The 26,942-nt window shown below is 40.0% G+C and overlaps 1 protein-coding gene across 12 annotated transcripts in view; it reads right to left on the bottom strand.

Annotated features, from left to right (window-relative positions):
* The window catches only part of UBAP2 (ubiquitin associated protein 2), a 159,174-nt gene that overhangs the window by 122,455 nt on the left and 9,777 nt on the right, over positions 1 to 26,942 (bottom strand). For 11 of the 12 annotated variants that reach the window (XM_054186417.1, XM_054186420.1, XM_054186419.1 and 8 more), the window contains 4 exons: positions 10,453 to 10,592; positions 6,023 to 6,100; positions 4,284 to 4,394; positions 105 to 261 (listed from right to left, as the gene is read on the bottom strand). In XM_054186417.1, coding sequence (XP_054042392.1) covers positions 105 to 261; positions 4,284 to 4,394; positions 6,023 to 6,100; positions 10,453 to 10,551 — 445 coding nt within the window. In that variant the 5' untranslated portion in view covers positions 10,552 to 10,592. Of the gene's footprint in view, positions 1 to 104; positions 262 to 4,283; positions 4,395 to 6,022; positions 6,101 to 10,452; positions 10,593 to 25,941; positions 26,354 to 26,942 lie in introns of those variants that run through there. The other variant, XM_054186418.1, reaches the window with a different exon arrangement.

Here is a 26,942-nt window from a genome sequence, read left to right as displayed (position 1 = left end):
TATAACTCAGATGGACTTTACTCCATTGAGCATTCACTCTCAACTTGGCCAGTTTCAGCTGCAAGAAAAGTGTCTGAATCTTTAAAAATTAACCCTATACGTACACTCTCGGCCACGGCTGCCTCCTCTTCCCCGTCTGTTGGAACTTCCCCGTCCGCGACTACTCACTTCTCTGTCCCCTCGTTTTTCTCTGTTCTCTTTGTTCTCTGAACTTTCTTTTCCAAGGCTTTTCTTCTTTCCCCCTACAGTCTCCCAAGAAGTCTATTTGGGTAGAATAGAATTAGATACAAAAGTCAAAAAGGAAGTGAAACATCTCAATCCATACTTCAACCTCACATCTCTCCATCTCATGGAAAAAAAGCCAGGTATTTGCATAATGTCATATAGGTAATACCTTGCAAACTACACTGATACAAATGGAAACAGAGTCTGTGTTTTTGGGAAGAAATGAGAAAGAAGAAAGTTTTACAAGTTGGATTGTCTTACGGAATGTGAGGATCCCAGATATTTCTGGCTATAATGGACTTCTACTAGTTCGAGTGTTACCAAAGACAGGCCTCTGCTTTGTTTATAGCCATACGCTAACTAAAATGTTTGTTTCCTACTAACCTTCTTACTGTGTGAGAAAATAGTTAGTCACTGAACTGGTGTTACAAACAGCGATAATGAGGAGACAGACAGAAGTTGCTAATCACCAAGGATGGGATAACAAGAAGTAGTTAATCACTTCAAGGTTCCTTCATGCGTCAAGTATGTACTCCTATACCAATTAGGATAGACCTGTGGCTACTTCAAGGAACATCCTTATCATCCTCAAGAAGTTGGCAAACTTACAGTAAACTGCACTAAACTATCTCTGGAGAAGAAAAAAGAAAAACCACTATCCAGACATACTAGAATTCACACACAAAGAGACAGAATGGCAGAACAGCTTGGGAAAAATGTGGCCATGATAAGCCAGACCATCCACTGTTAACAGCTACAGCTCACCACACACAGCAGAATACACAAAAAACTATATTTAAACAAAACAAGGGACCAAAGCCAAAACATCAGGCTTCAGCTTTCATATTAAACTCCATCTTTAAAATAATTCAGGGATCGTATTAATACCAGAGGAGTACCTGTAGGAGCTGAAAATAAAATGACAGAACACTTGCTAATAGCACAGCACCTCATATATTTTGCAATTGCATGGTTAGCCTATCAAGCCACAGTTGTAAAGCAAAGAAAAAGGTATTATTCACAAATCATTAAGACAGCAGATACGTTTATATGTACATCCCCATCTCTAGGAGCTTATAGTTTAGGTAAAGTAGTTTAGCAGGAAATTTGCACATGCAAATAAGGTGCCATCAGTTATGAAGCACTAAAGTCATGACCTCTGAAAGGTTCCTACACCAAACAAAAAAGGTTGGCTATCAGTACTTCTGTCCTGTCCTATCTCTTCTCAATTCAGACAACAGCAACTCGGAAGCCCTCATGAGGTAGGCAATGACCAGCTACTCCAAGCTGCCTAGAATTGAGAAAACTAATGCTATTGAGAAAGCAGGTAACAAAGCCATTTACAAGTACAAACTCAATGTTTCAGTATTTCCTTTGAGAGAATAAGTACTAAGACAATGGTTACTATCTTATATTTTCACACAGTATAGGTGGGAAAGAGGGCTGAAATCACTATTCAATTGCATCTCCAGTAGAGAATACTACAGTGCCAAAAGCCAACTTTGGTGAAGCATAGACAGCGCGGATTAGAAGTACAAAACTACGGGTTTGAGCAACACCATGTTATTTGTGCACCAGAAAACTGTTTCCTCCAGTAACTACCATACAGCTTCACCTACCATAGCCTGTGTAACTGCATTACACACTAACTAAAACACTGCTGGAGCTTCAGAGACACTTCACAGGAAGAAAAATAACCACACTGACAACTGAAGAACTAAGTCTATATAATTCAGCAAGCACCACTCTTTTACTGATGGGCATGGTGCCAAAAGACCTTCAACTATTTTAATAAATATCCCAAACTGGATGATTCTGCAAAGCTTGAGAGGAAGCAGCCTCTCCTTAGGTTTTGCAAGACTTGAGAAGGATCACTAGAAGGACGACTATGAAAGCATCAGATCCATGCTTTCCCACAACATAATCTTGAAGAAAGCCTTGAGAAGTTGGGCATGTCCTTCAAGACAGAGGATGGTGCTACCTCTGGGCATGGGAATCCACCACAGACTATCAAAGTTGCCTATTTTTGTAAGAGAGCTAACTGATTACAATTTCAGCTGAGGATGCTTCAGACAACCCAAATGACAGTTGTGGGCCTGACCTTCAAAAATAGGAAGCCTTCTTCCTGGTGTGACCTTAGATGGAAAGAAGAATCACCTGAAAGGTCCCCTTTGTTCTATCTTCATAGGTTTAGGAAGTAAAACATGGTCAGGCATAAAATGGATCTTACACCTGTAGGAAGTTAATAGAAGTCTTGGGCAAAGAAACATGCCCTTCTCTACTGCCATCCACAAGCCTTTACACCTATGCAAAGTCAGACTGTCACAACTGCTGCAAGTGCAAAGTCTTCATAAAGACTAACAGGCACACAGTGTAAAGCCTTAAAGATCATAGCATTAAAAAAAAAGACAAAAATGTCAGAGTACCAAAGGAATTATGAATAGATGTTCTAGCTATCACTCCTTGCTCTTCTAATTCCTCAAATTGGATAGACGCATCTTCCAAATGAGGTAAATAAAACCAACTTCTAGTGCATTAAAGCAGAGTGAAACTAGAAAAACAGATTTAGGAATCTGCATTCAGAACTAGTAGTAACTCTGTTTCCAACTTTACATCAAAACCACAATTAAACTGTTCAGGAGTCTAACGGTTTTAGAAAAACCCTGCAAGTTGGAAGCCCACAAACTTCCATAAAAAAGAATAAATTTCTTCATGCTCTGATGAGGACCCTTCAGTTAATACTCTTTCGTCCTTGAGCCCTTTAAGTTGTCTGCATTTGTTTCTGAGTTGTATTTTCTCTACAGAGACCAGTGTGTTCAGAGGGACTTGTCCAAAGACCAGAACATATGGATATGTTGCTTCCAATTGATAAATGAGTTCAGAAAGTTTCTTCCATGTCATGATCACTTATAACCATTTGCTAAAGTAAGAAAGCATTTAACATTCTCCATCAACCAGAAAACTATTTTCAACTAGAAAATGGCAAATATGAGAAGTACAAGACAACAAAAACTAGCACATTACCAAGACAGATTCAATCAAGGTGAGATGCTCTCTTCTACTTCCAACTTACTAGCTCACTCAGTATTATATACTTCTCTGTTTTAAATGACCTCAACTCTTATAAATGAAAAATGGCTAGAAAAGAAAGTCCCCTTGGTCAGAACAGTATGTGTTCTAGATTTAGGGTGTGTGTGGGGTGAGTTTCCTCATTAACAATAAGCCAGAGTACACATCCTGACAAATCACAGGAAATACTGAATGTTCAGCATTAAGAAAGGAAGTCCAGGTTTCTTTCCCAATTTAGATGAGATGGAATCTAGTTTACTGCCTTGGATAAGCTGTAAGAAGTCCCTCCAGCAAAAACTTCAATCGCAGCAAGACGTATTTTCCTGATACCTCTTGAGATAAAAAAAACATTCTGTGCAACATTCAAAGCGACATTATTTGTTGTTATATACACTTTGTTTAGTCTCTTCTTCCTGTTTTTTCAATGAAGTCATGCAAATAAGCAACACTGAAAGAAGCAACTACTTGCTGTATCTTCTCCTGCCACTAGTAGCATTATGAATGTAACTTTCAGATGTTGAAACCTCCTCCAACTTGAATACTGGCAATACACTCCTACAGAAGTCATACATCTTAAAACATCTGCCTGCCCCTTGAGGTTTATAAAGACTGCCCTTTGTGGCAAACACTTAAGTCTCAGGTCTCAGGGTTGTGGAGGTGCTACAGAGTAAGTACAAACATTGCAGCAAAACACAGGTTCCCGTTTGACGGAGCACTGAGTTCTGCTGCAGTTAGAATTGCTGCATGTAAATGAAAGCCAGAGGACTCTGCAAGAGACCAGCGGAACACCCACAGCATTTTCAATGTTCAACCAACTCTCAGACACGCATGCAGTAGAGAAGCTGCCCCAGTCTCCATTTCCTTCAAAAGAATTTGAATGGAGACATGGAAATCGAAATCTTCTGAAATACAACTTTCCCAATTGCTTTTTAGAAGAAGAAAGACACAGCAAACAGAAAGAGAGGTTTAACATGAAAATAAAACCTTACCGTGTCTGAACTTCCTTCCAGCAGTACGTTGATTGCTCTGTTCACATCCCCATTACAGTCATGTAGTGCCACTATGCACTCATCCTGGTTTTTCCCCGTCACTTCCATAAGCTGGCAGTAAAAGTCAGACATATTAAAATATCTAAATTATCATAATAAAAAAATAAAGAGTTAGTACCACCACAGATTCCAAGAAAGGGCACGGCTACTGTGTCAGAGCAAAATAAAACCTTAAATAAAAGTATCTGCATTTTACACATCTGCTTGGGACTCTGACAAGAGACAGGATGAAACACAAATTAAACAGCAATCAAGAGAAAGCACTCTCTTTTGCACCTTTTTTTTTTCTTTATGCTTGCAGCAAATGCTGTCACCCCACAGACAACACTATATAAGGGTAAAGATGTGAAAGGCCAAGATAGCTCCAGTATCATCTTCTCTCCCTCCTCATCAAGCATCCCCCTCTTTATCCCACTGTGTGAGAACAGACGTAAGGTAAGCCATTGCTGAGAATAGATCCATCTGGAAAAACATCCAGACTAACAAAAAGGTTATTTTTCAGACAGATCAGCTCCCTCAATCCATTTCAGCATAAAAGCCACACAAAAGGCATAAGCAATCGCTGCTTAAGGAGACCTAGTACTGAAGTATGCTCCATGGAGCTGCAGTGCATATCCTGAAATGGATGGAAATAACCAGTCTGTCACGGGACACAACCCGCAACTTCGCTCAAAGAAAAAAAAAAACCTACATGAGGTAGAAATACAACATGCACAATGTAAAATACTGGAGATTTCCTATCCAGAACTTCTTATCCTTCACATCAGCAGAGCTACAGGCACTATTGATGAAGGTCCTTTGGCTTCAGAAAGTACAAGCCTTCACTTCTGGCACAGTAACACAACAAGTTTATAACAAGAACAAAAAAAGCACTAAACAATGCTTCAGAGGAAGTTTTACAAAGGAAAAGAAATAAAGAAGTCTGCTCCCCTGCTGCAATAATGCATTCACACTAATTGTTCTCTCCTTCTGGGTGTACTCCTAGGTTCTTCGTGAGTTTTGATGTGTTCACTAGGACAAAATCACCGATACCCACAGCACAACAGGGACCCAGATTCGCAGTACTGCTCAAATTAATAGTCTCAGTTATAACTGGGTAATGGAAGCTTGAACATCCACACCAGAAACTCAGCATGGTAGAGGAAATGGTGTGAGATTTCATTTTCCCAGTGTATTTCTATCATTTTAACAAATACACAGATCTGGGAGGTCAGATCTTATTTTTCTTTTAAATAACACTTCAATTCACCTTTAAGCTATAATTAGATTTTTACTTTTCCTGAAAAACGGGCAAGATTTAGCAAACTCAGTTTACACAGGTGACATTTTTCGAATGTGCATGTACAGGTGGACAAACTGAATGCACTGTCATCACGCATCAGGACCATACTAGAAAGATACCGTCTGGAAGAGACATCAGCACAGGTGAGTTTTGGCTTAAAGGCTTACCCTCAAAGGAAAATACACCAGTGTTACTATGCAGCCAGAGTTATATTACCACACAGTTTCTCGTAAACAGACTTCACAGTGCAATAGGAGCACCTTTTCGTAGTTAAACTTACGTCCTCCTGAAAAAGGTTTCATCTAAGTCAGAAACAGATGCTCTAGCTCCAAAATGTAAGCCAGATTTGGAGCACATTACTGCAGGGCATAAGAACTCTGTATCACAAGGAACATACTTGTTTCACTTTATCTTCAAAATCTGCGTCGTTCTTATCGTAGATCATCTGAGCAAGGCGAATTTGTTCTGCTGTTGCCTGAAAAACGCAAACATCCAATAAAGTACACAAAAAATAACAATGTATTTTTAAAATTATGGTTTAGTGCCACCATATTTTTTTTGCCCTCCAGATTCTCAAAAATAAAATACACAACAAACAGAGCTGCTACAGGGAAGGGATTAAAATCTCCTCTACGCCGATTTTGTAGTTAAAAACTTAGCTGGGACAGGAGCAATTTAGCACATTCTAATGTGTTTGAACCACAGTCAAAGGTCACCACATAGACAAGACAACCATATAATAAAATAGAATTTACCACAGAAGCCTACACTTTGATATGATTACTTTTATTTGGTATCTACCACTCGAGAGTTAAAGTTTTATCATAACAAACAGGCAACGGTATTTCTAAATTAACTGCATCTCTGATGATTGCTGCCCACCCCATCTTCCACAACTCTCCCAACAACAACCTGACTCTAGGTTTTACGAGCACTTACAAAGAGACTGAGTCATGCCTCAAGATTTTGCCCATGATCAGTTGCACTTACTTCCCTTATAAGTGAATACTGGTCTCTGAAAATTGCTAAAGAAATAGTTGGTGCTTCTGTAACATTTCTGGACCACAAATCTATGCTGCCAACTTCTCCAAAAGCTGAAAGAGTAAAATGAATGGATGCAGTAAAGTGCCATAAATCCAAATAGGCTATGGCTGCCACAGAGAGAAAGCAACTCAAGAACACTAATGTGGCATCATATAGGCCAATCTTCATGCGCTGCATTTGCAGTCTACTTGGAACTGCACTCCCAGGAAAGTAGCAAAGATAACTCTATGCTACATGATCCTGGATCTAATTTGATTTCTGCTCAAACAGAAGAGGCTTTTATCTCATACTAGAGAAGGCTGATACTGAAGAGAGCCAGGACCTGAAATGCAAGTTGTGCTGCAGAAGACTTCTTCATTGAGAAGGGAACCACTCATCCACTGAAATTCTTGACAGAAAGGATTCATCCCAGGTAGCTGGTTGAATCTCACCTTTCAAAAGCCTCACTTCACAGGATACCCACATGAAATTCTGTGCCTTTCAAGTTCAGACTTAATCAGCCTCAAACTGCTTCACTTTTCGAGTTTACCAGAAATACAAGCTCTAGAGGAGGTCGCCAAAAGTAAATGCTGAGAAGAGTCTAAAAATTACTCTACCGTACACCACCAGCTGCTTATTTTCTGAGAAGGTACTGCAGCTGTCTCAGTTCCTTAAGGGAAGCAACATTTGCTGTGCTCAGAGGTAATGTTCCAAGACAATTAGCATTTTTAATGGAGTTAAGTACTCTGCACTGCTTCACATTTTCAAAGTGTTGTACTGACAATTTCATACGTCAGTTAGTAACACAGAGAAAAGCGTGCTCTGGAATTCCCTGTGCCAGCCCTGGTGCTACCTCCACAAAAGCCCCCAGGTCAGTGCAAAAGAGCTCACTCTTGGTATTTGCCAAGATCTCAGCAGAGAGCAAAACCAAAAGGTCTGCTGGTTTCAGGAGTTAAGCCTTGTTGATCCATCTTCTTGCTCCGACTTCAGCCTCCTCAGTCCCACTGCAACTTTTAAGCTAGTGAAGGCATTTCCTTCAAAGATATCCAGAACATTCTGGATGTTCTGGATACATTCAGGCAATGTAATTTTTGTAGAGACATAATGGCATATTTGACCAGAAACAGGAAGCCATTAAGATTCATTTTTTTCCACAAACCAACTTTTTTTCAAGTCCATGTTAGAAGAAAAGATATATCAATTTTATAACAATATCAAACAGTGTGACAGTGTCTTCAGTTTTCCTGTATAAGCAGAAAGCTTACAAACAAAGTAGGTGCAATATTGCTTATTTTTATGCCAGTGGATTACACCCAGGTGGAACAGAAGATTCAGAAGAAAAAAAAACAACAACAAAAAAACCACAAGATGCATTTACTACACAAATACCAAATCATTGTCACAAAATGTTTTCATTTTTTCCCAGCAAGTGGTGGTTCTTTATTTTTAAGACACAATTGTTACAAGTAACATTGTAGTAACCTATAAAAGAGTACAATTAAGTTTTAATTGTGACTAAGAAAATAGTAGCATCATAAGACACCTAGAACTTTACTCAACCTTACAAGATATATTTCCTTTGCGGCATAACAGAGCAAAGGAAATTTTTAACAACTTCAAACTACTAGAAAACAGAAGTGTGCAAAACACAAAATTAAGTGACAGCAGCAGGCCCAGATCTCATATACAATGTTATTTTTATTATCCAGAAGTAATGCAAAAAACCTATGATGTAGTTTCCTCAATAACTTAAATGATGATCAATGTGGTATTATGACAATGAAATCTCCATTTGGGAAAGCAACATTACTCTACATTCAAAAAAATGAATCAGTGGTGATTAAAGATTAAAATTCCACACATTTCTTTTGATCGTTAAAGCTTGACTAAGCAGGAAGGTCCATCTGATAGCTAAACAATAAAAAAAAATACTGTGCACTGAACATTACTGCTGTATATTAAATAACCATCTCTTCCACTGACTTGACCAAACCTGTATCTTTTATGTGAGAAGTAGAATAAGCAGACAAAATGCAGAAAGAGGTCACTAAGACCTCATGCTTAAAATCAATGAATCACATAGGTTGTAAAGGTCCTCCAGTGGCACTCAGTGCAACCTCCCACTGAGCACCTCCCATCAGAGAAGCTGCTTGGGGCCAGACAAAAGATCCCACAACCCCTCTAATCATGGCAAATAATTTTTTTTTCACTTTGAACAGCTAGAATTTTCAGTGTTACAACTTGTGCCATTGTCTCTCCGAGAAGACTCTGGGCTTCACCTTTTCTGTAGTCTTTCATGAAGTATCTGACTAGAAGACACAACCTTGCCTTGCCTTCTTAGGGCTGAACAAATCCAATTCCCTCAGCCACCCCTCACTCATCCTGTACTCCAGCCTCTCAGCCATCTTAGCAGCTCATCACTGGACTTGCTCCCATCTGCCAATGTCTGTCTTGTGCCTGGGAACCCAAAACTAGGCAGACTACTCCGCTGTTGTCTTCCAAGTGTCAAAAAAGGGGAAGCCACCACTCCTGTCAATCTGCTTGCTATACTCCTGCAGCCTTACTTGTTATAAAACAAAACCAAATTCAACTTCATCTGTTGAAAGTCACTTTCTAAATCCCCACATTAGCATGAATCACCACTATGCAAAGCACTGCAATCCAAGGAGATAAGGGCTTGAGCTCACACAATTAATACTGTACAAAACAAAATAGGAGCCCCTACATGTTAAAAATAGTCTAGAAAACAAAAAAAGACATGATTTCCCAGGGGAGCACCTCTAGATTGGTACACTCTCTGCCAGGAGAGAACCGAGGCAATTCTTGAATAGAGTCCAATTTTGAGAAGTACCTGACAAGAGAAGGATGAGCTGCCAGGAGCAGAGACACTTTGCGCTCTCTGTAACGCAGACAAGCACACAACTTAACTACTCTGCTGCTGAGAATCAAGACAATGGGGTAAGAGCTTAATTTCAATCTCGCAGATACACAAAATAATTATAGTCCACTAGTGGACAACCATCTTCATTTCACTTTGTGAGGACAGTGCACAAAAAGTTTAGGATTTTGTGACTTGCAGATATGCTGAATCATGCTACATGAAAGCTGGTGAGGGACTTTTTAGGATGTCAGGTAATGGTAGGACTAGAGGGAATGGATTAAAACTAGAGATGGGAAGATTCAGACTGGGCATTAGGAAGAAGTTCTTCACCATGAGGGTGGTGAGACACTGTAACAGGTTGCCCAGAGAGGTGGTGGAAGCCCCATCCCTGGAAGTTTTTAAGGCCAGGCTGGATGGGGCTCTGAACAACCTGATCTAGTGGGAGATGTCCCTGCACATGACAGGGGGGTTGGAACGACATGATCTTTAAGGTCCCTTCCAACCCTGACAACTCTATGATTCTATGCTGTAGAACGTAGCACGCACCTAAGGAAGCTTTTCCCACCCACCCAAATTCCTCTGTCAACCAAGAATCTTCTAGCATCACGAGGCTACCATATGGAAGAGCTGAGATGTGAGGACGCTGAGGTCACAGAACAGAAATCCCAACATAGGTATAAGCATAGAATTCCTCACTGATGGGAAATGTTGCTGAAGAACACAAAGCTCATTCAGAGACAAGAATACAGGAATAACGCTGTGCTTGATTACCAAGCTATTAAAGCAAGATACCAAACATACTCTTACAAAATAGACCATGATTTTTCCTTATGTCTTTTCTCAGTTTTTACTGACTTAGGGAAGAAATGCATATCACTACACCCTCACTTCCAACTCAAAGAAGATCATATAGTATCACGTACCTGTACAACTTGTTTCTGTGGTTGTGTTGGCTGTGTGGTTGATATTTGCGTTTTGTCCCGAGTGCCCCGGGTACGTTCACTGCCCACCGAAGTCATCATATACAGTATATACAAAACAAGGTATGTACAAAATAGAAAATCTGAAAGGGGGAAGAAAAAAAAAAAAAAGCATGAGTTAACGGCAGGGTACTGATTCAATGCCCAGACAATATACAAATGCAGTAGCTTGAACTCTTCCTGCCTTTGCCACAAACTGTATACAGGGACTACTAAGAAAGCAGCTTTGATACACTATTATTGGATTTATCACAGTGTTTACAGTAAAGGAGGAAATGCAGTGGATAAAAAGCATTTTTATCAGCTAATTGGAATCTGTCTAGATCTGTACTTCCAGACAACATACAAATCTCACAGATTTTTCCAGTCATTTTACATACGTTTCTACCTGCTACTCTGCTGAAACTTCAGCTCCAGCTGTATGACTCCCTAAACTTCTGTAATATCTGCTGCCTTGTTTTGATGCCTGGAATTAACCACTCTCACACCTACTAAGAACACTAATGCAAAAATGACATTCACAAACTAGGTAGCTCTCTTTCCTGTCATCAGACTGCATTCCTGCACATATATGGAGGTTGTGGCCAACACCACTCTACTTCTCACCTCTCTTTTATAAGAGAAATTATGATGTCTGCCTTTAAATCCAGCCTCTGTAGCCAGTATTTTTGTTTTGTTCTCCCTCATACTTACAGAAATTATTTAGAAAACTACCTATTACCCTGCTTTAAACATACAACTTTGTTGTATGGCAACAAAGAAACCAAGAAGAAAACCCAAATCCCATACATACATCACTGCTATCCCGTTTGTGGCAGCCAGTTTTCAGTCTCATTCATCCTCTAGCAATAAAATTCCTTTGAAACAAGAAATGCATTATTCTCCCTGTGTTAGCACAGCATCTAACACTAGGCTAATTGATAAGTATGGTTTACAGTAGCTATGATAACTGGAAACAGATACCTGAACTGGCCAGAACAGTCAGAATCAACTGCCTTGTTTCTTTCCCCATGACACAGGAAGTAAAACTGCAAATTTAGGGAACTAAGGACAACCTGCAAGTGGTGCATCTGGGCAGAAGGAGATGTGCAAACAAGCAGCAAAGCAAGCAGCCCCAACATATGAATGTACCTCAGTAACCTGCCCGGGCAGCAGCTTTGGTGCAAGCTGGCTAGCACCAAGTTCAATGTGCTATAATGCTCAGATGAAAACCAAGTAAACTGCTATGATTGCATGGACGAGGATGTGTTCAATACCCAACTGCCCACTAGCATTCACAAGTAACAGGTACTCAACAATTAAAGTTGCAATGAGATGCTTCAGTTTAAACACCGATTCATGATGTTCAGGAGCCTCATCTAGAATCACAAAGACAATTAACCCCATTATCATCTAAATGTTTTCTTCACTTTAGAAATACACTTTTGTTGGCCAAAATTGAACCCCGACGTTGAATTTCCTTGTGCACTAAAGTATTCAATGAAGTCTGAGAAGAAAGCATATTTCCATGGACTCTTACATATTTAACAAGAAAAGGCCTGCCTTTACCAGGAACTGACTGTAGTATGAGCTGAACTGGAACACTGTGTTTCACCAGCTTTATGAATATATTCACCAAAGCCAATCTGTCTCCCAGTCTCTTAAAGTAATCTAACTGTGTTGTCTTCTAAGCCCCAGAACACACTGGCCTTCAGAGCAGGGAGTGTGGCACCCTAACACCCAGACACAGTCAAAACAGAGGTTAATCAAGCTTGTGAAAAGCAAAATACTGAGTAGATGTGGAGACACTCTGAACAGCAAGTTCAACTCGTATCACTGACTATCTCGTCATGGCTGTCCACTGATATTTTAAACACATCATGGACAGTCTTCAGTTGAGTGTGCAGTAGAAATTATTTTTGGTCTTTGTGTTAAAATCTGTTTTATAAGCCTTGCTGAATGGACTGTCAATGTCCGAAAACTTAAATTTATATACACTAATAACGACCTTTTGGTTGTTTTGTGGGTTTAAGTCTTGGTCAGCTCATCACGATTTGAACGTAGCACAATGAGAAAAGAAAAAAAAAAACTGAACAGAGAACATGACAGAGAGCACTAACCCCTCTGAAAGACAAGCTAATAGTTTCACACATGATTGTCCGGAATTAGCCCATTGTGATTTAATATGCTGAGAAATCGTAACTCCATTGTGTTTCAATTTCTTCATTATTTCTGATTTAACATCATGTTTACACAGATCCTGGTATCTAGAAATTCTGACATACATTTCACTGCTATCTTCTTGAAGCTTCTCAAAATATTGCGATTCAAGTTTTGGACATGATGGCAGTACACACGTTAAAACAGAGTTTGCCATTTGTTTGTAAAGCACATGCTGAACTACAGCCTACACTTGTGAAAGCCAGGCAAGTGATTCTGTCTTTTCTCCCTCTCTTAACATGTATTTTACAGCACCTGTATCACAGCTGTTTAGGCCATGCGTGTTTTTCAGGATGAAAGGATACTTTTAAGGAAAAAGGCAGGCACACAAGCATTTGAAACACTCCTGAGGGATGAAGCAACACAGCAAGATCAGACTGCTGGTAGGAACCAAGCCAAACAACCTGAACAGTATATCAGGACCTTTAAAGAAGATCCTCACCTTGCTGACCATGCAGCCCACGAGCAGCATAATTTGGCAACAGGTCCGAAGCAAAAAACCAGCAAAGGTGAGAGCCTCTTCCTGGCAGCAGTATGGATTTGCTTCAGACAAGTGTGGAAACACCCTCAGTTTGACATTCCTCATCAAGCCAACACAGACATGTCATAATGCATTTCAGACACAATCCAGTCTTCTTAAAAGCATAAATGGCAGTTTGATATAAAGAGAGCTTTCAAAATAGAGCTTTAATATTCCCCCTTAGCTGGCTCCCACTATCTACAAGCAGTGTCCAGACACAGCAACCAGCCCAGCCCCACTGTGAAGGAGGAGCAGCTGAAGGGCTGTGCTCCACCACTGACAGTGGGAGCAGGGAAACACCACAGCTCCCTGGCACTGCAATGCGTTCACCCTGCCGGGCTGAGGCTTCACACCCTACCACACCTGCTCTTTAGAGTAATAAAGCAGTAGGCAGAAGGGAGGCAGCTAGCCACTGCCTTCAAATTACCATAGTGACTACAATTTCAAGCATTAATTGGGATATTATTAATTAATAAGATGGGACTGAAGAAGAACATTTCCTTGCTCACAAAGCAGCTTCTTATTCTCCAATTCCTCATATTAAAGTCTGTTTGGCAGGCTGTTGTCATAGAAATGAGTAGGCTATCACAAACTGATGAACCTTTAACTGCAGATCAAATGAGGAAAGATGATTTCAGACTGGAATACAACTCTTAATTAAAAATCTGTTTAACAAAGATCAAAAAGTATTCAGATGAGCAGACGTCTCAGTTTTCATGTTAGGGTCTGGCTCGGTGCAAAAGTCCCTCAATCAGCAGTTAATACTTGACCTTGCAGACACATTCCAACTCCAGTAACCAACCAAAACAGCTGCATTTTGAAGAAACCGATACACATTAAATGAATCAGACTCCCATAGCACTAGCAAAAAAGGAGGAGAAAGCATTAAAGACTGGACTTCCCAAAACTGTTATGTAAAGACAATAGTCATACAATAAAATAAAGAAGCACAAGACTGCTGTAAACCTTTTTTTCACTGATGTAATCCAGTTCCTCCAGAGGAAGGTTGTCTTTGCTTCTACTTTAAAAACAAACAAACAAAAAACCTAAACAAAATAGAACAAAAAAACCCCAACCCTTGATCAATACTTCGGAAAATTGTTCATTTCAAATACGTTCAGGTATTGGCATCTCAACACCCAACTTTCCTGAAGATACCAATTCCCACTCTCCCCCAATGTCTTCCTGACATTAAGTTTTCTTCAACACATTTAGTTGGGTTTTTGCTCTGGATTTTAGAAGGAAAAGAGGAAGGCAAAGAATCAAAGAGTAACTGAATGCATATCAACACAAAAAGCAGGTTTTTAAAGCTATCATAATGCTTTCTTTGATCCTTTGTTCAACTTCCCTTTGGCAAGAAACCTAGTCCTTTTAGACTCAAAGCAGCTAGAAAAGCTAGAAATATACAGAATACAAAGTGCCACAGTTGGGCCACAGTCGGGCCCCACATTGGGCGCCAATAAATCTGTCATGGTTTTGGCTGGATTGGCCAATCAGAACGACAGATGGCCCTCTCCCCCTCTCTCCTCAGAGAGGAGAGGAAGATATAAGGAGATTTATGAGTTTAGAAAAAGAACTAAACTTCTTTAATGAAAATAATAATAAATAAGAAAATAGTAAATAATAATAGAATAATAAAAATTAAAGAAAAAAGTATACAAGATATACAAAACCGTATCCAGCTCCCAGGATGACAATCACATCACCAGCAGACACAGGGAAAGTCCCAGACTGGAGTCAGCAACGGACAGGAGCTGAATTCCGGAACTAGAGTCAGGAATGCTCGGATCAGGATCAAAGGCAGATGAATAGACAGGGTCCTCCTCAGACATCGGCCATTGAAGGAAGAGCGAGCCAGAGCAGCCTTGCCCCTTTGATCCCTGAGCTTTTATACTGAGCGTGATGCATATGGGATGGAATAGCCTGTTGGTCAGTTTTGGGCCACCTGTCCTGTCTGCTCCTCCCTGCGGGTGGGACCCCTCTATGCTTCTCTGCTTCCGACCCTCTAATGGGGCAAACAGAGAAGTTAGCTGACCTTGGTTGTTATAGCAATAAGTCTAAGCAAGAGCCTCCGTGCATACCATTCCTTGGTATAATCAGGTTTTATCACTCAGAGTGAACAGTTTCTGAACAATATGCTGTTAATTTCAGACTTTAGTCAGTTAGAAGACGCCCAGCTAAAAAGTAAAATTACAAATCAGAAAATTGGTTCTGTTTTACCTCAAACCAGGACAACTTGACAGAGTGGCACGCCCCGCAAGACACAGTAAATCTATTGCTGAACTTCCAGGGACAGACCATGCACTGCAATACCACCTGAGTCTCAAGAATCCTTCTGAAGTTAAATATTCACTTCCTTCAGCTGAACAAAACATTTGCAGTTTCAATTCTTTTCCTGAGGCAGTCTCAAGAAAGTTATTTTCTTAACTCTCTGGACAAGGAGCTGTGATAAAGAACACTGTGCAGAAATCTCTGTGAACACCTTAAGAGTGTGATTGCTTTTTTATACTCCCATCACAAAGCTACTCAGTCAAGGATTTCTCACAATGACAGGGTGAGGACAAGGCTACAGGACACTGCCTCATGATGGCATGACTGCTGTACATGTACAATGAGTCTAGATTTTACTGCTACGGCAGTCGCGTGACATGAGCATGAGGAAAAAGAGCAGAAGAAAAAAATTATGACTGCAAAGCACCGATGTCATGCACTTTCCTCAAGAGCTGTTGTCTAAAGAATCTCACCACCTTTATTACTGCTTGAAAGGGGAAAAGAATTTGCAAGAGTCAGATGTTACTCAGAGCAGCACTGATTACTCAGTGTCCGTACTGCCCCAAGCCAACAATACTGAACCTGAGCTTATGGATCCTGGGAGGATTCATGTCTCCTCTTACAGTCTTCTGTGGTAAACAGGAAGAATATTGATGGCCACAAGAAGACCTGCCTCATTGGCAGAACACCACAGAAGAGCAAAACTGTACTACCTGTATGCTCTCTTGTTTCACCAAGAAATGCTGGGAGTGGCCAGAGTGCCAGTGCAAAGCTAGAAACTAACATATATGCTTCCAGTTGTGCTAGCAAAGTGTAGCAAATAAACAAGTGAATACTCTTACCCGCTGTTCTTAAAACCCATTGAGTTGTTAGTTGAAATTATTATTCTGCCAAGTCAATCTATAATTAGCTAAGACCATACCTTGATCTACAGAAATCAATAATTTCTTGTTACCAGGGGAAAAAAAAAAGTTCATTTCAAGGATTAGTATTCCTAAGCAGATGTTATACTAAGGAAGGCAATGAAATGTACAAATAGGTCATACAAAAAGAAAAAGACAGTATTGTTTTGGAAGAGAAAGAAGTGCTTCTCTTCAGAAGACTGGGGTTAAGCAAAGGCTGGTCACAAATCCAGAGCCCCTCTCAAAAGTATGATGTGGAAGGGGAAACAAACAGTGTGTGTTTTCCACTAGTAGAACATGTTTCAATCATGAAAGTTAATATCATAAAAATTATTTTTAAAACCTTCTAATCTCACGATATATATCTTTGCTATTATCCCAGTGTCCCTGCCTATCAGACGTGTTTTACATTTTAGTATATACTGGTGATTATCCTAGCTTTAAGCAAAATTTGCCAACTACACCCAATCAATACCCAGTGGACTTGTCCTCATCTTTTCTTTATAAATATTCAAACTCCAGAGGCAACAAGTGCCTTTATTCATACAGAAGTTTCTGAACGAGGAATCTAAATTTCCCCAAATTCAACTTCCACTGGTATTAAAAAAAAAAAACACAAACAAAAAAAAAACCAAAACAAGACAATCACACTAAAATCAGAGAATCAGAGAAGCCTAACCAACTTCCACCTAGGGCCTTATCTTTCACACAACCAAGGCAATCTTCAGACTGCTAAAAACCTAGTTAGCAAACCCCACCCAGCTCTGAGTGATTCTGGACAACCAAAAGACAGTGAAAGTCCTAAAAGATTCAGAGGACATGACCTTATGTTTCAGACATCAATATCTACAAAGTAACTATTCTCATCTTTTGCTGCCTTCTTCCAAGAATGGAGTTTTAGATAGCAACCATCTGTACTTCCACCTGCAAAAAGAATAAAGTCATGCTCCCTGTCCTAACTAATTATAAGCCCCATGTTTGCAAGGACCTGCAAGATGCACTAGTTACCAGCACTTACCATTGCCTGTAATGAAACTTTAAGTAACAGAGACCCAGTCAGACTAACGGCATGTTATTTCTAAGCACGACTCTTAGGACTATCAGAACTAGAGAACCTTACTAGACGTAACACAGACCAGACAACAGTTGTTGCTACGAACTAGATAAAAAAAAAAAAAGGCTGCACTGGTCCACGTAGAAATATAATATATAGAAAACAGGAATTCTTTTCGAGAAGCAGCAATCATAGGGAACCTGTAAGGATGGGGCAACAGCAAGTTCACTTTTGAGATATGTTTCTCTGCTGAGGAATATTTAAATTAAAGCTCTGGCCTGTCCTGATTATTCTAAGACCCAAAGGAAAAATTAAATACATGTTCATGTCACCTTTGATGAAAGGGACGCATTTCTTGCCCTCTGTCATAGAAAAGCCTTTTCTTATGCAAACCCTCTCTAAAAGCTACCAAAGTAAGAGAGATAATGTATTCCCATCACTTCCCACACCGCATCCTATCCTGTCCTAACCTGGTATCTGGGGTTAGGAAGCATATGGAGACCACAGTGGTTCAGAGGTGGTTCCTGGTGCTTGCACAGCCATGCACACCCTTCTTCCTCTTGCTACAGGAGGAAAGGAACACATCCATTTCCAAGTCCTCTGCTCTCTTATTTTCTAGCATAAGGAGATAAAAGAAAATACTAGCCAAGTCAACACACAGCATACTCGCTATTTATTCCATCGCTGCTATATTTAGCGGTGAAGAACCACCAGTATTGCAAATCTCTTCATACCTGTTTCTCTGGGTTTGTCCACATAAAAAAATGGAACAATAAACAAAGAAAAACATAAAGTCCTCAGTGTTTTCCCTCTTAAGGTTTCCTGAATAGCATCCAGTGAAAGGGTACCACAGCATCTAAAACTTCCACCAAAGCAGCAGCTAGCAGAACTACAGCCTAGTCACCCCCTGCAACAAATAGTCAGGTTGAATTATACACCGCATTAATGAGGAGGCTTGTAAAAAGCTTTAACTAGTACTTCACAAAATGAAAGGTTTATTGTAGCTGAGGAAAAAACTGAACTAGCAGGTTTTTCAGGGTTCAAAATCATTACCTTCTGCAGTCAGAACTAACACAGCCTTCCTGAAGTCACATACAAGTGGAAGACAACTGAGCAGAGTCTGAGACAAAAAAATGTGACAAGAGTTTTAGTTCCCCTTTGGGACCTGGCTGTATACTTATTAGAAGTTCAATCCCTACTGTAGGTAGAACCCAAACACTTTACTCCATTAAACTCAAGTTTCATCTCACATCTAATACCATACAACTGCAAGCCGTCAACAGAAATGGCATTCCTGCTTCCCTATTCCTTAACCACATAATACTGCTTCTTTCCTTCAATCAGACTAATGATCATGCAGCTGCACAGGGAGTCAATTCCGTGAGCTGGCCCAAGAGCAAACTAAACCCTCGAAAACAAAACAGTGAGTCAGTTGAATAAGCTTATCCAGTGGAAAACTAGTCGGCTATACAACTGCTGAATCTGACACGAAGGATAGGGATCAAGTTCATGAGGAAAGGGGGAACTTGCATTTCAGCAGCCATGCACCATTATAACATCAGTATGAAGTTTCACATTTTGTTTTCCTGGGATTCAGTATAGCAAGACTCAATCCTGGTCAGGCCCCCTGCATGCAACAACAAACATTAAAAATACCTTGTAGGCATTTTAAAAGACTCCCAGGAAGGGACTCTGCCAGCAGAGTGACCTTGAATATATCACTATCTTCTGGCATATATGTTATTTTGACCACCAGTGGGAAAACAGAGACTTTTATTACCTTTACCAAGGAACACTCCTTAATATCCAGCCTGTTGGACACCTGTTAGCATTCAGTTAGCAGTGAAGAATACACTAATAAAAATTTAGAGGTGCTTCTATACAAACAACAAGAGGTAATAATCAACAAATATTAGGACAGCCTCCCTAACACAGTTTATGGTAATTTAGAATACAGTCCTTTCCCCCAGCCACAGAAATATCTGTATACATTCAGTTTCAGGCATTAAACTAGAGATGGAAACGACGCTAAAGCAATTTAGACACCAAAAACAATCTTTAATGATTTCGTACACACAACTAAATATTCTATGCTTTTGATGGTCATCTTTGAATTTCACTTTCACAGGAATAATACACTTAAACATCCACCCTTTCCCTATCAACAGCCCCACCTTGTGAGGGCTTGCTCCCTCTGCCAGCTCGTTAGAACTCACAGAAGCCCCTTGGAGGGGGAAAGGAGGAAATCCACAGACTTGTCTAAGACAGGGCTGGGTGACTTGGAAGTGCTTCAGATGTTTCTCTCCACCAAAAAAAACCACAAGGCAAAGCCTCTGCAGATTGTAACAATTTGTACAGCCTTCCAATCTATCTGAGACAAACTCCAGGGTCAGCTAGAAGCCCAGGTAAGCTCAGGGCACACACACACACACATATATATATATGCGTGTGTGTATGTAGGTGACAAAACAATTGCAGAGTACAAACTAAAGATGTTCTCTTCAAAGAATACATGGAAGGACATATAATCTCAGGTTGCACTCTGGTTAAGATACCAATACTACAAGTGAAAAAAAAATATTTCAGTAGCCAAAGCATCTCAGATAAGCCTGAAATACACCACTAAAGCTGCACAGGACTTATAACCTTCCTCTATTTACTGTGATCGACTTCTCTGAAAACCACTATTACCCACACCTCTAGTGATAGTGTCAGCAAGACACTTTGAAAAAGTTTAAGCCTGCGCTCTGTCAGTACATACAACATGAGTTACAAGCATAGATCAGGGATGCTTTAGGCTTGCAGTTTGTCAGAAAAGAACTGCAAGACACAACAGTTAAAAAAAAAAAAACACAAACAACTTTCAGTGGGTCAGCCCCCTAACAATGACTACCATTACAATCAACATCTAGCTGTACCCACAAGATGAGAAATTCATGCAACAAAAAAAAAAGGCAAAAAAAAGCTGTTAAATGACAAAACCAACTTTTTTAAAAATTATCAGGGAAACTAATCCAGAGTAAACTGTTACCAGAACAAAAAAAAGATGCTGAATTGTAACAGAAGCAGGGGAAAATACTAGTACTGCAAACTGTCAGCTTTGGCTATTAAACTGTAGAAATACGTATTTCAGCTATTCGCTCTGATGCAACACCCCATATATAAACCCCTAAAATTAAATGCTGTTTACACAGCAAAACAAATGTAGTAAGAAGATTCAAGTTAAAACCCAGGTACTCCAAATGACAAAAATAAATAGCTAACGCAAGCTGGGAGCCACGCAGCCAGGACAACACCCAAAAGGAGGAATTGGCTTTGAGCAGGGTTCTTGTAAACAAGGTGGCACACAGGAATCAGCACTCAACATTGGACATCGAGCTGACAGATCACAAACACACTCAGCGCTTGTGCTCTCCCTGCCCCCTCCAGCTCCCTCCCGCGTCGCCAAACCGCACTCTCCTGGAACAGCTTCCAAAGGAATTCTTTGAATAGAAACAGATACAAGCAACAGGACTAAAAATAGCTGAGCAAGAGCAGAGACATTTGTTACATTCTCACACTGGCGGAAACACACTCAACTACATCAAAAAAAGGGCACCTAGTTAATTCACACTCAAATTGACAATGAGAAACAAAGAAGAAAGTGCCACCAAAAAAAAAAATTTTGGGAGGAGGATTAATTCAGACTTGCAACACTCATCAGATCAAAACTCACAACAACACAAAACTCACAATAAAAATGGTTAAATTACACAGCAATGGTTAAATTACAAGCCACAAGTGATACAAAAGCAAGTGCACCAAGTAATCAGTAAGGCTATATCTATTAAATGTGCTAAAAACCTTGCGATGTCAGATTTTTGATTCTAGCTTCAGAGTTTTGGTAGCAACAACAAAGAGCTAAGGTATCATTCCTACACCAGTACAGCGCCCTACTCCTTGAACTAGATACTGAGGGAAGACCAGTACTGATCACCGCTTGTGATATGCCCACATATTCAGAAAACCAAAGAAAACTGAGAGTCTTGCTGAAAAAAACCTCTTTCAAATAAAGGAAGATATTCTACAACATCTTTCTATAATTTTCCCCCACACGATGGTATTTTTCAAGGTTCATCTTAGGCAAAAGGAGAACACACCAATATAAAAATTTAACTTTTTCGCAATGACACATATGACTGAATATAAAGTTCCAAAAGGAGGAAAAGAAACAGTAGCTCCTAAGGCAATTATTAAAGGTTCTTTCCTTCACAATCTTATGCTTTTACTGTGCACAAAATCTCAATGAAAACTCACAAACATTTTGTTCAGTTTAGCTTTCCAAAGTGAAACTCTGTGAGAAGCTGAATTCTTTTTCAAGGATTGTCAGGCAGACTCATAGAATGGTTTGGGTTGCAAGGGACCTTAAAGATCATGTCGTTCCAACTCCCCTGCCATGGGCAGGGACATCTCCCACTAGACAACATTGCTCAAAGTCCCACTGAACCGCGCCTTGAACACTTCAGGGATGTGGCATCCACAGCTTCTCTGGGCAACCTGTTCCAGTGCTTTAGCATCCTTACAGTGAAAAATTTCTTCTTAACATCTAACCTAAATCTACCCTCTTTCAGTTTAAAACTGTTACCCCTTGTCCTATCGTTACATGCCCTGACAAAAGAGTCCCCATCTTTCCTATAGGCCCCCTTTAAGTATTGGAAGGCTGCTATATGGTCTCCTGCTATAAGGTCTCCCCAGAGCCTTCTCTTCATCAGGCTGAACTACCCCAACTCTCTGAGCCTTTCCTCATAGGAGAGGTGCTCCAGCCCTCTATCATCTTCATGGCCCTCCTCTGGACCTGCTCCAACAGGCCCATGTCCTTCTTATTTTGGGGGCTCCAAAAGATGGATGCAGCATTCCAGGTGGAGTCTCATGAGAGCGGAGTAGAGGGGCAGAATGACCTCCTTTCACCTGCTGGCCACACTGCTTTTGATGCAGCCCAGGTTGTGGTTTGCCTTCTGGGCTGTGAGTGCACATTGCTGGCTCATGTTCAGCTTCCCATAAACCAACACATCCAAGTCCTTCCCCTCAGGGCTGCTCTCCATCCAGTCTCCACCCAGCCTGTATTTGTGCTTAGGATTGCCTCAATCCATGTGCACAACCTTGCGCTCGGCCTTGTTGAACTTCACGAGGTTCACGAATCGTCACTGATCCGACACTTGAACATTGAGCTGTTGACCACAACTCTTTGAGTGCGATCATCCAGCCAATTCCTTATCCACTGAGTGGTCCATCCATCAAACCCAGGTCTCTCCAATTTAGAGACCAGGATGTCCAGCAGGACAGTGTCAAAAATGCTTTGCACAAGTCCAGGTAGATGATGTCAGTTGCTCTTCCATGATACACCAAGGCTGAAACCTCCACTGCAGAAGGCCACCTAATTTGTCAGGTATGATTTGCCCTTTGTGAAGCCATCTTGGCTGTCACCAATTACCTTGTTATTTCCCATGTGCCTTAGCAGTTTCCAGGAGGATCTGCTCCATGATCTTGCCAGGCACAGAGGTGAGACTGACTGGCCTGTAGTTTCCTGGGTCTTCATTTTTAACCCTTTTTAAAAAATAGGGGTTACGTTTCCCCTTTTCCAGTCAGTGGAAACTTCACCAGATCACCACAACTTCTCAAATATGATGGATGCTCATAACCTGAGGTGCTCAGAGATAAGCAGCCACAGAAACAACACCAAGAAATGAAAGCCGTAAGAGATCACTTTAATTTCTCTGCCACCTCTGGATTTCTCTTTCTACAGTCACAACTGCTGTTAGCATTTTCTCTAGCTTTAAACAAGGTGGGTGTGATTAGTTTCCTTTGATACTAATTCTAATCTTGACCTGCTTCAGTGAGAAAACTTGGTTTTATCCCAAGCTTTCACACTTGATTTACAGCATTATTTTCCTGATGATCACAACTTCTCAACTTGGTCTCACATGTAAATTCACTTACTCTTGTTCCATCATTCTATAAGTTTATATGAGGTCAGATCTATCTGATCTGCACTAAAACAATTCCCAACTATCCAAAGAGAAGAATTAACAATCTTCACAATGTCAAGCTGACAACACACTAGAAAGGAGCAGGTAAATAAAAAGCCCTGCCATCCTGGTTTGAGGTAAAAAAGAATCAGTTTTCTTTTCAGTAATTTCATTTTTCACTTAAGCCTCTTCTCTCTGAAATTAACAGCATATTCTTCAAACAGTCTCCGCTTCCAGAATGACAACAACTGAGGTTTATAGTTAATACCAAGGAATGGTATGCAGAGAGGCTCCTGCTTGTACTTACTGCTATAATAACCAAGGGTAGCAAACTTTGTTATTTGCCACATTGAAGGGTCACAAGTGGAAAAGCACAGAGGGGTCGTATCTGTGGGGAGAAGCAGACAGGACAGATGACCCAAAACTGACCAACAGAGTATTCCATTCCCATTGGCATCATGTTCACTATAAAAGCTGAGGGATCAAAGGGGTCAGCCTCTTTCTTCAATGGCCAGCATCCAGGAAGGTCTCTGTCTGTTCCTCTGCCTCTCATCCCGATCCATGCATTCCTGAGTCCAGTTTCAGAATTCAGCTCCCCTCCATTGCCAAGTTCAGTCTAGGACTTGCCCAGTGCCTGCTGGTGACATGATCATCATCCTGGGAGCTTGATGTTGGTTTTGCATATAGTGTATATATTTCATTATTTTCTTTTTTGATATTATTATATTTTCTGTTTATTATTAATAAAAATAAGTTCAGTTTCTCTTTCAATCCATAAGTGTTTCTCTCATTCTTCTCTCATTCTCTGAAGGGAGAGGGGTTAAAGAGAGCATCTGTCATTCACTCAGTGGACAGTCCAGTCCAAACCATGCCACCTCCACACAGAATTCAAATCTAACAGCAGGAATAAAATCATCCAGGCTCTTCTTGTGTGTTTGATATTAAAAAGGCAAGACGAAATTAATCTCTCACTCCTTAGTTAGTTTCTTAACCTTTTTAAAGAAGATATCCAAGAGACAAGCTGCTCGCATGTGATGTCAAATTGCCCAAAGTTTTATTGCACTTAATTTAGTATTTATTTGCCCTCCAATGTTAGCTGGGGGGAACCACCCGCAGACTTCTTCTAAAACCCACAGTCACTGGTTCCACCCTCCCCACCTTTACCTTTTCCTCCAAGTCTGGACTGACCTAAATGTTGTTTGGCTGACACATGTTTTCTGTCTCTGGTAGGAGGTTCTCTCTCTCTTCCACCATTTCTTTCCAAGCTGCACTAGCTTCTAATAAAATTGAAGAAAAGTGCAAAGAATCTTTTTCTTTTTTAAAGTCTGCAAAATCTGAGTAATCATATAAACTTGTTCTTCAAAACTTCCTTCCTATTGATAGACCATTAAGAAATTCCTCTTTGCAGAAATTTATTCACTTACTTTCTTAAAGCTTACATTTCCTTTTAAATATATTTTTGTATTCTGCTGGGTTATTCATTACTGTGCTGTACTAACCCAACAGTCCCTGATTCCACAGGGGTATGCTGGGTTTATACACTGCCTAAGTAGAAAATCTGTTTTTTGAAACATCCCAAGAAGATATTAGTCACCTATTTTACTATCAACCTAAAAGACCAACCACTCTGCTGCAAGACAAAGTTACTCACTTTTGAAAGAACAGGGACTTGTACTCTTCATTTCTTAGTTTCTGAAATAGTTAGCTTATTTGTATTAATTGCAGTGCCTCACCCTCACTACACATGTGCATTCTGAGACTGCACCTGGAATACACATTTCGCTAACTGCTGTGCTTAGCTGTAACAACAGCATTAAATTATTACAGGTATCAGCTTTTAAGATCATATTGCACCTATAAAAACTTCACCGAAGAAATGGTTTGGCAATGACAATCTTTAAAACCGTTTCAGCAGAAGATGCATTATAAACATCATTTTCTCCAACCAACCCAAAAAGCTGTACGTAGACAGAAGTCAAGCGAAGAATGAGCAAGGGATAACCAAGATGAAATACTGCAAGTTTTAAAAAACTGCATTTACAAACTTAAGTAACAACTTTTAATCACAATAATTTTCAGTCATATATAGAATGTTATTTAAAAATTCTAGCACAAGCACACTTGCTGTAAAAGCCAAGATAACACTGTAAATAAATTGAGAGACCAATGGTAGGCAAATTTAAATTGCAGAACAGTATGATGCCTTAAATGCGTTCTCAATTTAATACCTGAAGACTGTTTTTCAAGTTCAATGAGCACAATGTCCAAAACATGGCTTTTTGAAAACCAGTGAGAAGAACCTGATTCACTACAATACAGCAAAAATAAAAATTGTAAAAGGAAAAATGCAACCTGTCATTCTACATGCCTCCTCTGATAAGAGCAAAAAATTCAAGACACATCTGCGGTTAAGAGGGCAGCATTTACCCAAAGCTGTAAGGAGCAAAAAGTAAACTACTAAAAGGCTGCTCACCATCTCACCTTCAGGACACTGAAACTTGCAGTTTTGCAGGGGCTTACAGCATTAGATGTGCCTCATCTAAGTAGGTAGTGTCCTTTTGGTCCCTCCATTTTCCCACATCTAAAATTTGAAAAACAATACTTACCGACCTTGTCGATGTGCTCTAAAACTCTATAGTGGAAGGTGTTGGCATGACCTTAGTTCTGATATCCCCAAAGAACCTTGCCATGAGATATGTTGTCACGTAAGTTACTATGAGATCACAACTACATCACAGGAATTTCTTTGCAGGATCAAATGCAAGACACTGACAGAATGGGATAAAGTAGCTGTTAATACACTGCATTTAAACATTGTTGCCTATACATGCAACTGCTGAGAAGAGCAACTTTAAGGAGAAGAATTTTTACTTCCACTTATTCATGAAAGTCCACTTGAAGACTTATAAATACATCCAAGAAAAACATTTTGTCCTCTTTTCAGAATTTTTTACCAGAGGAAGAAGAAAGGGAAGGAAAAAGCATGTTTACATAGATTATCTCATTCCCAAAGAGATACACAATGAAAAACACAGAAAATTTCCAGAACACAAAGCACCAAGAGTAAGGCCTTCTGTCTCAAAGATGATCAGTTAGACTTCGGTGTATATTCTAATGTGCAAGTACATTTGACAACAAAAACCTTTCTTCAACTCAATTATCACAATTCCCATCAAATTACAAAAAGGAATAAAAAAAGCCCAAGGAACATAAAGACTCAAGAAAAACTAGGATTAAACCTGGTGAGTTTAAAAAAAAAAAGTCAACTTTACACACTAATGTGAATCCACAAAAGGCTGTAATGTTACTTCAGAGATAAGTAAAAATAAATAAAAGTTTATCTGGAACTTGCTTATCAGCAGAGATTTTAACATGACTGAAATGCAAGTTGTTTAAAAGTCAGAAGTACACTGATGTCAATCTAAAATTCTCACACTGTAAACAAGTATTTCTTTGGCTGAACCCTTACAGAGCTTTAGTTA

Source organism: Rissa tridactyla, chromosome Z (assembly GCF_028500815.1).
Source record: "Rissa tridactyla isolate bRisTri1 chromosome Z, bRisTri1.patW.cur.20221130, whole genome shotgun sequence".
Lineage (NCBI taxonomy): Eukaryota > Metazoa > Chordata > Aves > Charadriiformes > Laridae > Rissa > Rissa tridactyla.
This window is presented reverse-complemented; position numbering and strand designations above follow the sequence as displayed.